This window comes from Coenobita brevimanus, chromosome 71 (assembly GCF_032717465.1).
Source record: "Coenobita brevimanus isolate Jiangsu-jjx chromosome 71, ASM3271746v2, whole genome shotgun sequence".
NCBI classification, from domain to species: domain Eukaryota; kingdom Metazoa; phylum Arthropoda; class Malacostraca; order Decapoda; family Coenobitidae; genus Coenobita; species Coenobita brevimanus.
In genome coordinates this window covers 43828146-43845083 of record NC_137024.1, presented here as the reverse complement: position 1 = coordinate 43845083, position 16938 = coordinate 43828146, and the positions used below count along the sequence as shown (strand labels likewise).

The window sequence follows — 16938 nt, the reverse complement described above, 5'->3', positions numbered from 1 at the left end:
TATTTCTCCCATCTTTCCTGTCATGTCTTATTGCTTTTCTTTCCTTTACAGGTAGCTTTACATTGAGTGACAGGCCAAATGGTTTCCTGTATGCCAAGAAACCATTCACAATGCTGGGTGGTAACCATATAACCAAACCATACGTGCTCCCTACGTGTAAACAAGTGGGTTGGTGGAGGGTCAATGCCCCTCCCCGTAAAACAAATAACTCAAAGTCGATGGCCACCCTTTATGGGATTATGGCGTCTGGCAATAGATAGATAGACAGAAAGATAGAAGTTACTAGTTATGCACCATATCAGTGATATCACACTACCACTGCTATCATAATGCCAACATACAACTGAAGTACCGGCTACCACCAGTACCATCATCGCCACCACAGCAAAGTTTCAAGTTACCGATACTTCCACACTGTGACAGCAGAACCACTTACCAGAATCACCAGGACCTAACTAGTACCACAACTACCAGTACCACCATGACCACAACAGTTGTCAATGCCACCACCACCACCACACCATGATATCAGTCAGTCAGTCAGTCAGTTGCCACTCAGGCACTTGCCACCTACCACCACTACCACTATATCACGGCACCACACCAGTGAAACCACCTTCCAGGCTACCACCACTATCACTGACCAGCTCGGCAGCTACCACCAATACTGATTAGTAGTTACTAGTACTACCACTAGTCCATTACCACTACCAGCTAGTAGCTACCACAACTACCACTACTGCCATAACCACTACTACCACACCAGGCATCTACCATAACTACCATCTACCAGTAGCACCAGGCATCACAACCATGATACTACTGTACTAGTCTACCACCTTTCATGGTCCACCACTACCAACACAACTACCACGGTTACAGTTACCACCACACCACACTACCAATACCACCTACATGAAACATCTACCACGAAACAAAATGTAACCAAAATGTAACGGGGTAACGGACTAGGAAAATAACAGAAGTTACTCGTTCTGTTATAGAAAAAAAAAGTAATGAGTCTGGTCCTCCATTATTCAAAAAAGTAACTTCATTAGTAATGGAGTAACAGAAAAAACAGACCGATGCCCACCTTTGTGTGTGTGTGTGTGTGTGTGTGTGTGTGTGTGTGTGTGTATATATATACAGTATATATACTGTACTGTCAAAGACGAGGGAGAGTGGCCATGTGCAGTTTGCCACAAGGGCGTGGGAAGTAATTCCATCTTGTGCGGTGTTTGTGATAAATGGGTGCATAAAAGATGTAGTGGTATCAGAGGCAGACTGAGAGATAATGCTGATTTTATGTGTACGAAGTGTCGGGGAGATTGTCAGACGTGAAAGAATTGAACTTGCTGCTGAATCTCTTGACTGTGTGGAATAGTTTTGTTATTTGGGAGACATGTTGTGTGCAGGAGGTGGGGCTGGAGCTAGCTCTGTGGCTAGGGTGAGAAGTGGTTGGAAGAAGTTCAGGAAGCTCTTGCCTCTCCTGACATTGAGAGGACTTTCCCTACGTGCTAAGGGGTCTTTGTATGCAGCATGTGTTAGGAGTGTAATGCTGTATGGTAGTAAGACTTGGGCAGTGAAAGAGGAAGATATTCACCAGCTCAGAAGTACAGAAACGACAATGATTAGGTGGATGTGTAGTGCGTCCCTGCTTCCAAGGTCTGGGGAGTCTGGGTTCACAATGGAAGAGTTGAGAGGTTGGATGGGACTGGAGTGTATTGGTGTTGTAATTGAGGAGAGGTAGATTGAGATGGTTTGGACATGTGGAGAGGATGGAGGATGATAATTGGGTGAGGAAGGTGAGAAGTGTTAATGTTGGGGGTGGGGTTATGAGGGGTAGACCGAGAAAGACATGGGATGAGGTCATTGAGTGTGACCTCAGGGTTAGGGGACTGAACAGGGAGGCTGCAATGAATCGTGCAACATGGAGAGCCACCATTAGGTGACCAAGGCCAACGCATGCAAGCATGTTGGAGCCTTTAAAAACGAAACGATATATATATATATTTACAGTCACTGCTCGCATAACGCGCGATCAGAGCACGAAACTAGTCATAACACGGCCCTTTTTTTTTTTAGCCCAAGAAATGGTCAAAACGCGATTTTGACAAATATGCAGGTGGAGTAATGGTCCATTTCTTAAAAGAACATACTATGCTGCTGCGTCAGTGAAAACGTGGTCTGAGGCCAAAACTTATGGAATATTTAGTCATTACACGAGAAAACTGGTCAAAACACAGTAAAAAACAGACAAATTGCGCTCAGTTTTACTCATAGTGCACATTGCATCTGCCCGTGACATATGCATGTCACCTGTCTGCGCGGAGTGTCGTCATGGTCTACTGAGCATTCCTGGGCCAATCCAGTCAACCCTCTGCCTGCTTTCTGCCTCCGCACGTGCTGTGTGTTAACTTTGCTCTTTCTTTTGGTCACCTGATCCAGCCTAACCATGCCGCCCTACCGTGACTTAGCAAGACGGTGGAAGAGTTTGACCCAGGAGTAGAAGCTTGACATAATCAAGCAGAAGGAGAGAGGAGAATAGCCAAACAGTGCCAAGTCATCGAGTCAACTATTCGTCTGACCCAGTGCTTGTTATGATGGAGAGGTACCTGGACATGCATTGCAATCAACAGGAGAGAGAAGGAGTTCCAATTGACTCTATAAATGCCTGAAGGACTTTGTGGAGCCGGCATGGCCAGAGGACTGTGCTGGGGACCAGTAGGAGTCCTATCCTGCCTTGGTACCCGACTCCTCCTCCTCCCAGGAAGTCCACAAACTCTTCAATTCAAGGTGAGGAATCCTTCAGTGTTTGTATGTACTGAAATCATTTTTAAGTAGGTAAATGTCCTGGGAAAAATCCCGGAAAATTGCCTCAAAAGGTGAAGTTGGGGCTGGCTTGGGTACCATGAGACCTTTTAACATGGAAACATATGGCAGTATAATGCGGAATTCTCATAAAGTGGGACCTGCCAGGACCAATATTCACGTGTTATGTGAACAGTGACTGTATGTATGTGTGTGTGTGTGTGTATATATATATATATATATATATATATATATATATATATATACAGTATATATATATATTTTATATTTGTGTCTATATATATATATATATATATATATATATATATATATATGTTCCCTTTTTGCTATTAAGTCCTCAGTTAGATATAGAAAAATTGCCTATTAAAATTATATTGCTGCAAATGAAGTTCATTTGCTAGTGTCTCCTGTTTATATTCCTGAATGTATGTAACAGTTTGTGGTATTTAAGAATTACCAGAATCCCTTAAGACATAATGAGGACTGATTGTAGTTTCAGCACATCAAATAATTAAGCACAATATACCATTACTGTATGTCAATCCACAGTGTCAATGCTCGTTATGGCGTGATGGGCACTCCAACACTTCTGCTTTTTCACAATGGTAATGGGGTTGGTCGATACAACGCCTCTGAATACTCAGTCTCGCAGCTCATGGCATTTGTGCGTCACTTCACTGATCAGGAGATTACCAACATCAATGTCACTTCACTTGACTTCAGAGTAAGTTCATATCAATAGCATATGTTCATCACTTGACTTCAGGGTGAGTTATTATTAAGAGAAATAAAAAAATAAAAAAAATCCATCCATCATCCAATCCTATGTTGCCCCATGAAAAGTGTAGGAGCCCAGGGCTAGGCAAGTTGGTCCTGACATTTAAGATGAGAGTGATCAGCCTCACTCATCCCTGAGTGGCATTACGTGAGCAGTAAACTCCAACCACCCCATGAATATAAACCTGCACCAGCTCAATCCGATTGGAGCTCCATAATTACCCACTGAATCACCAGGCCTTATAATTTGGTTATATGGTTACCAACCAGCGATGTAAATGGTTTCCTGATGTACAGGAAACCATTTGGCTTGTCACTCAATGTAGAGCCACCCATAGGCAAAAGGAAGAGGAAAGAATGAATGAGAGAAAGACAGAAGAGAGAGTGTAAAGTCACCCGTAGGCAGAAGGAAGAGGAGAAAATGAAGGAAAGAAAGACAGAAGAGGATGGAAGGAAGAGAGGAAAGGGCAGACACCCAAAGCAACATTATGTCAAGTGAAAGGATGGTGAGCACCCCCACCTAAAAAAAGAAATAATTTATAAAGGCACAGATATGCTTGCATGTGTCATATTACTACTGTAATTTACAGTACTATTTATGGACTAGTGGTTGGTGATGGCGACAATGCTCCACTCGTCTGATGTAGTGCTGCCTATTTCTTCCATCACCTTTATCATTCAGTTTCTGTGTCTGCCCTCCTCTTCTACTTTTGCCCTTCCTTCCTTCCTGCCACTTTATTATTATTCTTTCCACTTCAGGTGGCTCTACACTGAGTGACAAGTCTAATGGTTTTATGGTTTCCTGTAACCCAGGAAGCCATTTACAAAGCTGGATGCCGATAACCAGATCATGGGGTGGCGAGGAGCCTAATGGTACCCTTGTTAACTGGGTGGAGAGATGCAGGTGTAGTATCCACCCAGGAACCAAACCTCGACACTTCTCTGTGCCTTGCTATGGGAAGGTGCTGTCAACCACAATGGAACATCAGCTCACTGCATGAGACAGCCCTGCAGGGATGGTCACTTGCCCGTGGTTGTTGGGTCTGCATGGCCAGACAGAGTGGGGTTGATCAGCAACAGCTAATTATGGGCAACTGTGTATGCACCTATACCAGTAGGCTGTGTATGCATTGACTCACATGAAACTGCTTAACTGTAGAGTATTATGTTTTATCATCATCATCATCACCTGGACCTCCTTTCCCACCCTGAGGGGTAGCAAAGTCCATACAGCCAAAGTTTGCCCAGTTCAGTGGGCCATGCCTCCATTCACTCATCATTCATGCCCTAGAAATCCTGCCTCCATCAGATAGGGCAAAATATTTCACCATGTTCTGTAGCTTCACATATACCAATCTGATAGAGCCAGTCTGAACGCTGTTACATATAAAAAGGGTGCCAAATCCCTGGGTATGCACTTCTCCACACAAAATTCATTCATCCAGCTCAATCTCTTGTCTCCCTTAGCCTCACTAACTTCCACATCTTTCTTCTTCACACACTCACCCTCCATGTCCCTCCACCTTCTTGGCCTACCTCGCCTTGTCCTTCCTTCAAATTTGTTCAGATGTACCTTTTTCACCACTCTATTGTCATCCATTCTCTTCACATGACCAAGCCATCTCAGTACACTTGCTTCGATTCTGGTGTCCACAGACTTCCTTATTCCACATCTTTCACATATCACATTATTCTGTATCCTGTCCACTCTCTGTACTCCACATACATTCTTCAGCATTCCCATCTCCACTGCTCTTACTTTTGACTTTTCATTTTCATGCCACGCCATATTCTCACATCCGAATGTTGAAGTTGGCACTAACACTCCCTCATGTAAGCCTCGCACTGTTGCAACACTCAAGCCTCTGTTTCTTATCAAGGCCTTCATAGCACCAACTTCTTTCCTTTCTTGTGTCACTCTACTTTCCACTTCTTTTGCACATTTTCCTCCTTTTCTATCACTGTACCCAGGTATTTGACCTCTCTCACCAGTTCCAGTCTCTCTCCATTCACTGAAATATCACACTGGAGTCACCTTCTTTCTTAGTGTCCATCACTTTACTCTTTTCTACATATACTCTCAGGGCACAATGCTCACAGACATCTACAAAACACTGCACTAGTCTACCAAGCTCTTGTCCGGTATTTACAAGTAGCACTGCATCATCAGCATACAACAGATTTGAGATATTCCATCCATATCCATTCATTACCAATGCCATCCCTCACTACATTACTCATGCTTTTACTTCTCTCATTACCCCATCCATATATATATATATATATATATATATATATATATATATATATATATAGAACAACCATGGTGGGGGCGCTCACCATCCACTCACTCAATGTAGTGCTGCTCTCGGGTGTCTGCCCTTTCCTCTCCATCCTTCTTATCTTCCATTCTCTTCTGTCTTTCTTTCCTTCATTCATTCCTTGTCCTTCTGCCTACGGGTGACTTTACACTCCCTCTTCTGTCTTTCTTTCCTTCAATCTTTCCACTTCCTTTTGCCTGTGGGTGACTCTACACTGAGTGACAAGCCAAATGGTTTCCTGTGCACCAGGAAACCATTTACTACTCTGGGTGGTAACCATATAACCAGATTTTGGTGCCTGGTGGTTTAGTGGGTAATTATTGCACTCCAATCGGATTGAGCCAGTGAAGGTTTATATCCAAGGGGTGGTTGGGGTTCATTGCTTATGTAATGTCACTCAGGGATGAGTGAGACTGGTCACTCTCATCTTAAATGTCGGGACCAACTGCTTAGCTCCGGGCTCCTACGCTCCTCATGGGGCAGTGTAGGATTGGATGATGGATGGATGGATGGATGAACAACCATGGGAACATCATGCAACCTTGTCGCATTCCTACATTGATCGCATATCATTCACTTAAATGCCCATGTACCCTTACACATGCCTCACTACCATCATAAAAACTTGACGGCACCTAGCAGCTTATCATCTACGCCGTACATGCGCAAAACCTTCCACAATCCTTCTCTGTCTAGTTTGTTGTATGCTTTTTCCAGATCCATAAATACCGTAAACACTTTATTATCCTTCTCACACACCTTCTACACTATCTGGCTCACTGCAAATATTTGATCCACACATCCTCTGCCACTCCCAAAGAAACCCTGTTGGTCACTCACTAGGACTTCTGATATCTCTCTTACTTTCTCTTTAATAATTCTTCCATATGCCTTCCCAACAACACTTAATAGACTATGCCATAATAAATCTTGCACTCACTTTGCTCACCTTTATTTTTGTACAGGGGTACAATCACTGCCTTTTTCTACTCTACTGGGACAGTTTCACTCATCCATGCTTTCTTACATATCTTCAACAAGTATTTCATTCCACTCTCCCCACTACACTTAATCATCTCTGCATACAGCTCATCAACCCCAGCTGCTTTCCCATTTTTCAGCCACTTCACAACGTTCTTCACCTCTGCAAGTATCATGTTTCCTGGCACTGCATTCCTTCTCTGTACACCGCCAAAACTAATCATTTTAACAGTCGTTTTGCTCTCTCCGTCCCACTTATCCAGACTTTCAAAATATTCTTTCCATATAGTCCTTACTTCATCCCTATGGGTTAATAATCTACCACTTACATCCTTCACACTTTCACATTTCTTTCCACTGTCACTTCTACATTTCCAGTCCATCCATCCATTCATGTATCATCCAATCCTATGTCACCCCATGAGGAACGTAGAAGCCTGAGGCTAGGCAAGTTGGTCCTGGCATTAAAGATGAGAGTGACCAGCCTCACTCATCCCTGAGTGGCATTATGTGAGCAGTAAACCCCAACCACTCCTTGGATTTAAACCTGCACTGGCTCAATCTGATTGGAACACCTTAATTACCCACTAAATCACCAGGTGCCATAATTTGGTTATATGTTTATCACCCAGCTTGTCACTCAGTGTAGAGTCACCCATAGGCAGAAGGAAGAGGAAAGAATGAAGGAAAGAAGGACAGAGGAGAGAATGTAAAGTCACCCCTAGGCAGCAGTAAGAGGAAAGAATGAAGGAAAGGCAGAAGAGGAAAGGGCAGACATTCAAAGCAGCACTACATCAAGTGTGTGGACGGTGAGCACCCCCACCAACCATCATCCTCTTTCCAAAATAACTTCCTATTTTCAGAGATGTTTGCATTTATTTTTCTTCCGAGATCATCACTTACCTCCTTTTTCCTCTTTGCTAGTCTCTTAACATGTTTCTTGCTACCTCCCTTTCCATGGGGGAAGCAGCCTAGGTATATAGATAGATAGAATATATTCAGTTCTATTCAATTGAACCACTGTCCTGTATCTACCCTAGCCACTTCTTCATTTTTTCCTCCACTGCTCTTGTAACCTCTTCATCTCACCATGCCGTACCTTTTATCTTTGTTGTTACTCTTGCCACGCCACACACTGCTTTTTGCATTCCTAACTAAGCATTCCCTGTGTGTATTCCACAGGCTGTCCAGATCCATTTCATTCCAGTTCACTGATTCTAACTCCTCCCCTACTTTGGCCCTGTATTCATCTGCCATTTCTATGATCCTCAGCTTCTCGGCTTTCAGCCTCCCTCCCTCACTGCTCTTCTCTCTCTCTTGGTCCATCTCACTCCTCTCAGCTTGATCTTGCATACCACAATCATGAGATAGTACAAACCTCTACAGTGTCATCTTACTGCATGTTTTAATGGTAACTTAGGGATGTAATTTGGATTTGAGGGGTTTGAAAATTGTGCCATGAGCATGCTAAATTTCCAGTGACTAACACTGTTACTATATACTACAGGCCAAGCTCCCATCACAAGTAGCAGAAGCACGGCCGTATGCTCTGTGGGCAGCGTGGGTGTTCCTATTGAGCTGTGCCTCATGGCTTTTCGTCACCTCAGATCTCTGTGCCCGGTTGACAGAGGCTGTACTCAACAACTGGCGAGAGGCTGAGGCACAGAATGACCACCAAGACTAAAAGTTTAGTTTTGCTGTACCATTTAAAGAATTGCATTATTTATGCTGACTAATTATTTGAATTCTTAAAAGCCTATTTTGTGTACCATAGAGCTGTGCAATATTATTTAGTGTGTACTGTGTATGTGTACTAAACCTGTCCACCTTGGCACAGTTCCTTATTTATTTGTACTTACCGGCATGTATAATTTTTGTCTTTGCTAGTATACGTAGTTGTTACTGTAAACTTTGTATAGATATATCATCATCATCATAGCCTCATTCCCTGTGTTCACATGGAAAAGGAAATGTTGTGCATAATCTTGTTCCCTTCTGCACTGCAGGAGTTAAAAGTTTGTTTGCAACACAAGTGTTGAGTAGTGAGGATGAAGCATTCGTTCATTCATTCATTCATCATCTAATCCTGTGTTGCCCCATGAGGAACGTAGGAGCCCGGGGCTAGGCAAGTTGGTCCCGACATTTAGGATGAGAGTGACCAGCCTCACTCAATCACTGAGTGGCATTACATGAGCAAGAAACCCCAGCCACCCCTAGGATGAAACATCCTTTGTAATTCATTCATTTATTCATCATCAAATCCAGTGTTGCCCCATGAGGAGCATAGGAGCCTGGGGTTAGGCAAGTTGGTCCTGACATTTAAGATGAGAGTGAGCAGCCTCACTCATCCCTGAGTGGCATACTTGAGCAATAAATCCAAAACACCCCTTGGATATAAACCTGCACCAGCTCAATCCGATTAGAGCGCCTTAATTACCCACTAAACCACCAGATGCCATCATTTGTTTATACGGTTACCACCCACTGTAGTCAATGGTTTCCTGGTGAACAGGAAACCATTTGGCTTGTCACTCAGTGTAGAATCACCCGTAACCAGAAGGAAGAAGAAAGAATGGAGGAAAGAAAGACAGAAGAGGAAGGAAGAGAGGAAAGGGCAGGCATCCAAGAGCAGCACAACATCGAGTGAGTGGATAGTGAGTGCCTCTACCTACCACATTCCTGTGTAATACATCATCATCATCATTATCATCATCTAATCTTGCGTTGCCCCACGAGGAGCGTCAGAGCTCAGGGCTAGGCAAGTTGGTCCTGTCCTGACATTTAAGATGAGAGTGACCAGCCCCACTAATCCCCGAGTGGCATTATATGAGCAAATAGACCCCAGCTACCCATTGGATATAAGCCTGCACAGGCTCAGTCCAATTGGAGTGCCTCAATCACCCACTAAACCACCAGGTGCCATAGTCTGGTTATATGGTTACCAGCCTGTGTAGTAATGGTTTCCAGGTGTAGAGTCACCCATAGGCAGAAGGAAGGGGAAAGAATGAAGGAAAAAAAAAACAAGAGAGAGTGTAGAGTCACCCGCAGGCATACTGGTAGGTGTCCATCCATCCATCCATCCATCCAATTCTAAGTTGCCCCATGAGGAGCGTAGAAGCCCGGGGCTAGGCAATTTGGTCCTGACATTTAAGATGAGAGTGACCAGCCTCACTCATCCCTGAGTGGCATTACATGAGCAGTAGCCCCAACCATCCCTTGGATATAAACCTTCACCTGCTCAATCCGACTGGAGCGCTGTAATTACCGACTAAACCACCAGGCGCCATAATTTGGTTATACGGTTACCACCCAGCGTAGTAAATGGTTTCCTGGTGTACAAGAGACCATTAGGCTTGTCACTCAGTGTAGAGTCACCCAAAGGCAGAAGGAAGAGGAAAGAAAGACAAAAGAAGGAGTGTAAAGTCACCCGTAGGCAGAAGGACAAGGAAAGAATGAAGTAAAGAAAGCCAGAAGAGGAAGGAAGGAATGGAGAGAGGAGAGGAATGGGCAGACACCAGAGAGCAGCACTACATCAATATTTTAAATAGGTGTGCATAATTCAAAGTCCAAAAGAGATAACAACAATAAGAAAGCTGATCTGTAGAAATTCCATATTGTGCATTACCCTTTCAGTTATAAATACAATAACTGTTGTAACATTCACTCACTTGCTATAAAGCTGCCTTCAGATGATTACATTGATTTACAAGCCAATTGGTTTCTTGTATTACAGGAAACCATTTATTATACTGGAAGGTAATGATACCTCTGCAACTCACATATGGATGCCTGGTGGTTTAGTAAGTTTAAAGTGCTGCATATAAATTTGACTTACAAGAGGTTTGAATCCAGATGTTTTGAGTTTTGCCCATGTAATGTTGTATAAAATATATTCCACGATGTTTCCTGTTGAGGAGTTCCATGTTGGGGTTGGTCATGATACAACTGATGTTTACTATGGATTGGAAATTAAACCAAGTGCCAAAACCTGCTAATTACTTCCCAGCAGCTGCTTGAAGCTGTTGGGGAAGAAGGAAAGGGATGTGTATCAAGATTTCTGACAGTGTAGGAGTGTCAGCTTGAACTGTGACTGTGTAGAGACCCTCAGAAGAAAGGTCACAGAGTGACTTGACTTGTGGCCGAATGTGCTCTGTTTAAGAGTAATATTTGTGTGGCTAGTTACCAAGTTTGCAGCCACATTTTATGCTCATGGTAATACTTCCCATGGTCAGTGGTAAACACTCATCTACTACCTACAAGCATGTAATGCGACACAAGGAAGTGGCTGGTCACTCTCACTGTAAATGTCTAGACTGAATAGCCTAGTCCCAGGCTGCTGTTCTCCTGACAGGGCAATAAAGGATTTTTTTTTTTTTTTTTTTTTTTTGTGAGGAAGAAGGAACCAAAGGCAACGAGTCCGCAAAACTGTTCCTTCCAAGAGAAAAACAAAATACAAGAGAGAGCCAAATTCAAGATCTGATCATTTTGAGATGCCTGGACGCACTGCATTTGAAAGACTGGAGATCATAGGAAGCAGGAAATACAGACAGAGGGAGACAGTTCCAGAGTTGACCTGTCGCATAAATGAAGGACTGGGAGTAACGGTTAACTCTTGCATTAGAGAGTTGGACAGAAAAGGGATGAGAGTTTGCTGCTAGATGGGTCATAGAGGTGTAGGAATGCATGCAGACAGTTCAGAGGAGCAGTGACCATTGAAGTAGCGATAGACAATAGATAAAGATGCAACAGTGCGGTGAAGAGACAGAGGTTGCAGGGAGTCAGTAAGAGGAGGAGAGTTAATGAGGCGAAAAGCCTTTGACTCCACCCTATTGAGAAGAGCTGTCTGTGGGGAGCCCCCCCACTTATGAGAGTTGTACTCCACACAGGGGCGGATAAAACCCCTGTATAGAGTCAACAATTGTGCAGGGGTAAAGAAGGAACAGAGTTGGCTTAGCACACCCAGTCTCTTGGAAGCAGATTGTACAAGAGATGTAATATGATCTTTCCAAGATAAGTCCCGAGTAAATGAAACCCCGAGCATGTTCAAGGATGATGCAGGATTAAGCTGAATATTATTAAACATTAGTGGGTATACCTGTGGAAGATTTTATCAGGTTGATACTGCAAATCACTGTCATCCTAGTCCTCGTTTTCATCATCATAGCACAATTTCTCACTAATAAATGAGTAGGGCAAGATTCAGAAAAGGAAAAGGAAGAAATCAGTTAAGAGAACTTCTGTATCATTAAAGTGCATATATCTGTTCACTTGTTATTCTATCCTTCAAAAGTCTTAGCTTCACCCTGTAGGCAATAGAATCTGCACTGATCTTCATTTGATTATGTGGTAGAACTTTTGAGCAAAGCACTGCTCTCTCTCTCTCTCTCTCTCTCTCTCTCTCTGATTTAATTACCATTGTTTTTGTCATCATCATGATCAGTAGATAGTTTGATACTTAGAAGAGAGCCTTAGCCATGCCGTGTGGTGTATAATGGATGTCAAGAAACACTGGGTAAGAATGCGTGAAAAGAAGTTTGGAACTTTGGGTGCGGGAGAGTGTTCAGAAGTGTGTGTGTGTGTGTTTTAATAACAACAGAGGAAGGAAAAACAAATTAATAAAAAAAATAATCCATACACCAAATTATATACTGTCCTCCATTCATAAAATATCTGTAACGGTTGGACTTCAACAGCTGCAGGTTGAAGTGTAGGGGGATACAACTTCAGGGAAGCGAGTTCCAGACAGATACAGTTCAGGGAATAAAAGAATTCTGATAGGCAGCAGTTCTGCAATATGGTTGTGTGACATTCCAGTCATGAGCACTACCAGATGACCGCGAAGCACAAGGGAAGGCAATGGAGAGATGGCACGATGGACGCGGCTTCGTCTGAGCATTTGCCATAAAAGTATCTGTATACTGTACTTATAGGGTGGGAGCGCGGTAACTCGGTGGTAGGGTGCCGGGCTCGTAATGGCGAGGTTGCGGGTTCGCGCCCCGCCCGGTGGCTGCTGTGTTGTGAGGGGTAGTGCTCCCCTTTGACCCTAGCAGGGCTATATGATCTAATAAAGTCTAGCTCGGGGATTAATCCCTTTATACTTGTAGGGGAGGTAGTGTATTTTATAATAGCAGGGCTATTAATAATTACAACAGCTTTGTTCTGAATTTTGTCTATTTGTTTTAGTGCAACCTCTCCACATCTGTTCCACAACTGTGAGCCATATTCAAGCTGAGAGCGCCCATGACTTATAAATTATAGCTAACTGCTTCTCAGTGAAGAAGTTACGGACTCTATACAATAATCTAAGTTTCTCTGGGGCAGTTTTAGCAAGTGATTGGACATAAGAGGTCTACCTGAGGGCATTGTTAAGTAAGACACCAAGAATTTCAATACTTTTGGAAATGGGAATATTAGTAGCATTGAAGGTAACATACGAATCTAGCAATATCTGTCTATTAGTAAATTGTATATATTTGGTATTACTAGCATTAAATGAGATAAGGTTGTTTTGTCCCCATTCACTGATCATAGATAGGTCTTGATTTATGGAGATGGCTGTACTGAGTTGAGAGTTAGAGATATTAGACTTTGTAAATGGGTGTTTGAGTGTGAATGAACTGTGAAGTGTTGAGTCATCTGCATATGAATGGATGGGATTGTGGGTGACAGATAAGAGATCATTAATATGAACCAGGAACAGGGTTAGAACTAGAACTGATCCCTGTGGCATGCCTGCATTAACTGAGTGGAAATAGGAATTTACATCATCTACTTTTACTCTTATTTTTCTGTCGCTGATATATGAGGAAAGCAGAGGAACAAAAGACGTTAGTCCATAGCACGGGAATTTGGATAGTAGGAAACAGTCCTTGGCATTGTCAAAGGAAGACTTGTTACAGTGGAGAAAAGAATTAATTTATGAGCAAAAGTTGGTAATGAAAATAGAATGAGAATGCAAGAGTTGTGTAAGAATCAAGTAGTTGGAAACTTCTTTCATGGTCATCCTCAGTGAGGAAGTTCCCAGGAGAGGTCAAAGTTTCAACATGGCTGGTAAATGCAATCATTCTTTCATTCATCATCTAATCTAATGTTGCCCCATGAGGAGCATAGGAGCCCTGGGCTAGGCAAGTTGGTCCTGACATTTAAGATGAGAGTGAGCAGCCTCACTCATCCCTGAGTGGCATACATGAACAATAAACCCCAACCACTCGTTGGATATAAACCTGCACTGGCTCAGTCTGATTGGAGTGCCTTAGTTACCCACTAAAACCACCAATTGCCATAATTTGGTTATATGATTACTGCCCAGTGTAGTAAATGGTTTCCTGATGTGCAGTAAACCATTTGGCTTGTTGCTCAGTGTAGAGTCAACCATAGACAGAAGGTAGTGGAAAGAATGATGGAAAGAAAGACAAAAGATTAAGGAAAGACAAGAGGAAAGGACAGGTACCCAAGAGCAGCACTGCATTGAGTGAGTGGATATCGAATGCCCCTACCTACCACTATCCTTGGTAATACATCATCATCATCATCATCATCATCATCATCATCATCATCTAATCCTGTGTTGCCCCATGAGGAGCACAGAAGCCCAGGGCTAGGCAAGTTGGTCCTTACATTTGAGATGAGAGTGACCTGCCTCACTCATCCCTGAGTGGCATTACGTGAGCAATAGACCCCAACCACCCCTTGGATATAAACTTGCACAGGCTCAATACGATTGAAACACCTTAATTACACACTAAACCACCAGCTGCCATGATTTGGTTATACTGTATGGTTACCAGCCAGCATAGTAAATGGTTTCCTAATGTACTGGAAACCATTTGGCTTGTCACTTAGTGTAGAGTCACCCATAGGCAGAAGGAAGAGGAAAGAATGAAAAAAAAAAAAAAGACAGAAAAGGGAGTGTAGAGTAGGCATAAGTGGTAGGTGTAAAACATAAAATATAAATTAGAAGGTGTTCAAAATTCAAAGCTGTCCAAAGGTGTACAGAAGAGATAACAACAATAGGAAAGTTGGGCTGTATTCAGAAAATACATAGTTTGCTGCATTACTCTTTCAGTTATAAATGCAGTAACTGTTGTAACATTCACTTGATACAGTGCTGCCTTCAGATGATTACACTGAGTGACAAGCCAAATGGTTTTGTAATACAGGAAACCATTTATTATACTGGAAGGTGATCAAAAACCTGTAACCAATAGAAGGATGACTGGTGGTTTAGCAAGTTTAAAGTGCTGCAAATAGATTTAACCTACATGGGGTTTGAATCCAGATGTTTTGAGTTTTGCTCATGTCGTCTAGTGTAAAATATATTCCTCAATGTTTTCTGTTGAGGAGTCCCATTTGGGGTTGCCCATGATACAACTGATGTTTACTGTGGACTGGAACTAAACCAAGTACCAACACCAGCTGATTACTACCCAGCAGCTGCTTGAAGCTGTTGGAAAAAAAAATATATATATATGATGTGTATCAAGATTTACAACAGAGTGAGAGTCTCAACTGGGGCTATGACTGTGTACAGACTCTCAGAAGAAAGGTAACAGGGTGACTTACTTGTGGCCGAATGTTCCCTGCCTAAAAGTAATATTTGTGTGGCTGGTTACCAAGTTTGCAGCCACATTTCACTCTCATGGTATACTTCCCATGATCAGTGGTAAACACTTATCTGCTACCTATATGCATGTAATGCCACATAAGGAAGTGGCTGGTCACTCACGTTAAATACCTAGACTGAATAGCCTAGTCCCAGGCCGCTGTTCTCCTGTAGGGGCAATATAGGATCAGATGATAGATACTGTAACATCATCATCCTATTCCCTGTTTTCATCATCATAGCACAGTTTCTCACTAATAAATAAGTAGGGGCAAGATTCAGAAAAGGAAAAGGAAGAAATCAATTGAGAGAACTTCTGTATCATTCTGTTCACTTGTTCCATCCTTCAAAAGTCTCAGCTTCACCCTATATGCCGTAGAATCTGTACTGGTCTTCATTGATTATGTGGTAGAACTTTTGAGCAAAGAACTGCTCTCTCTCTCTCTCTCTCTCTCTCTGTCACATATTTTAATCATTATTGACTTTGTCGTCACGATCTGTAGATCGCTGGATACGGAGAAAAGAGCCATATGGCCTTGCTGTTTGGTGTATTAAGGATGTCAAGAAACACTGGGTAAGAATATGTGAACAGAAGTTTCGAACTTTGAGTGAGGGAGAGTGCTCAGAAGTGAGGTACTTTGCATTGTCAGAGGAAGACGTGTTACAATGGAGAAAAGAAATAACAGTTTTTGAGCGTGAGTTGGAAATGGAAATAGAATGATTGAGAATGGACGAGTTGTGTAAGAATCAAGTAGTTGGAAACTTCTTTCATAGTCATCCTCAGTGAGGAAATTCCCAGGAGAGGCCGAAGTTTCAACAAGACTGGTAAATGCAATCATTCATTCACTCATCATCTAATCCAGTGTTACCCCATGAGGAGCGTTGGAGCCCTGGACTAGGCAAGTTGGTCCTGACATTTAGGATGAGAGTGAGCAGCCTCACTCATCCCTGAGTGGCATTACGTGAGCAATAAACTCCAACCATCCCTTGGATATAAACCTGCACCAGTTCAATCCGATTGGACTGCCTAAACCACCAGGTGCCATAATCTGGTTATATGCTTACCACCCAGCATAATGTATGGTTTCCTGGTGTACATTAAACCATTTGGCTTGTCACTCAGTGCAGAGTAACCCATAGGCAGGAAGAGGAAAGAAAGAAGGAATAGGGGACATAGAGGAAAGATGGAAGGAAGAGTGGAATGGGTAGCCACCCACGAGCAGCACTACATTGATGCACATAAATTTACCTGGTATAGAGGGAATGGCGATCATGTTGAAAGGAGCCTGATTGATTTTGTGCTCATAGAGAAATCGATGCTGTGTAGTCTTGCTGATATGAGGGCAGTGAGAGGACGATGTGGAGATTTGTCAGATCATAATATTATGACTGTGGTACACAAGATAGAGCTTAGAGGAGTGAGAG

At 42.8% G+C, this 16938-nt stretch overlaps 1 protein-coding gene across 1 annotated transcript in view; it reads left to right on the top strand.

Moving 5' to 3' along the window:
* The window catches only part of bug (thioredoxin domain-containing protein bug), a 35555-nt gene extending 26897 nt beyond the window's left edge, over nucleotides 1–8658 (top strand). Inside the window, exons 5-6 of the mRNA XM_080277861.1 lie at nucleotides 3382–3556; nucleotides 8419–8658. Coding sequence (XP_080133987.1) covers nucleotides 3382–3556; nucleotides 8419–8595 — 352 coding nt within the window. The 3' untranslated portion in view covers nucleotides 8596–8658. The remainder of the gene's footprint in view (nucleotides 1–3381; nucleotides 3557–8418) is intronic.
* The last annotated feature ends 8280 nt before the right edge of the window (nucleotides 8659–16938 follow it).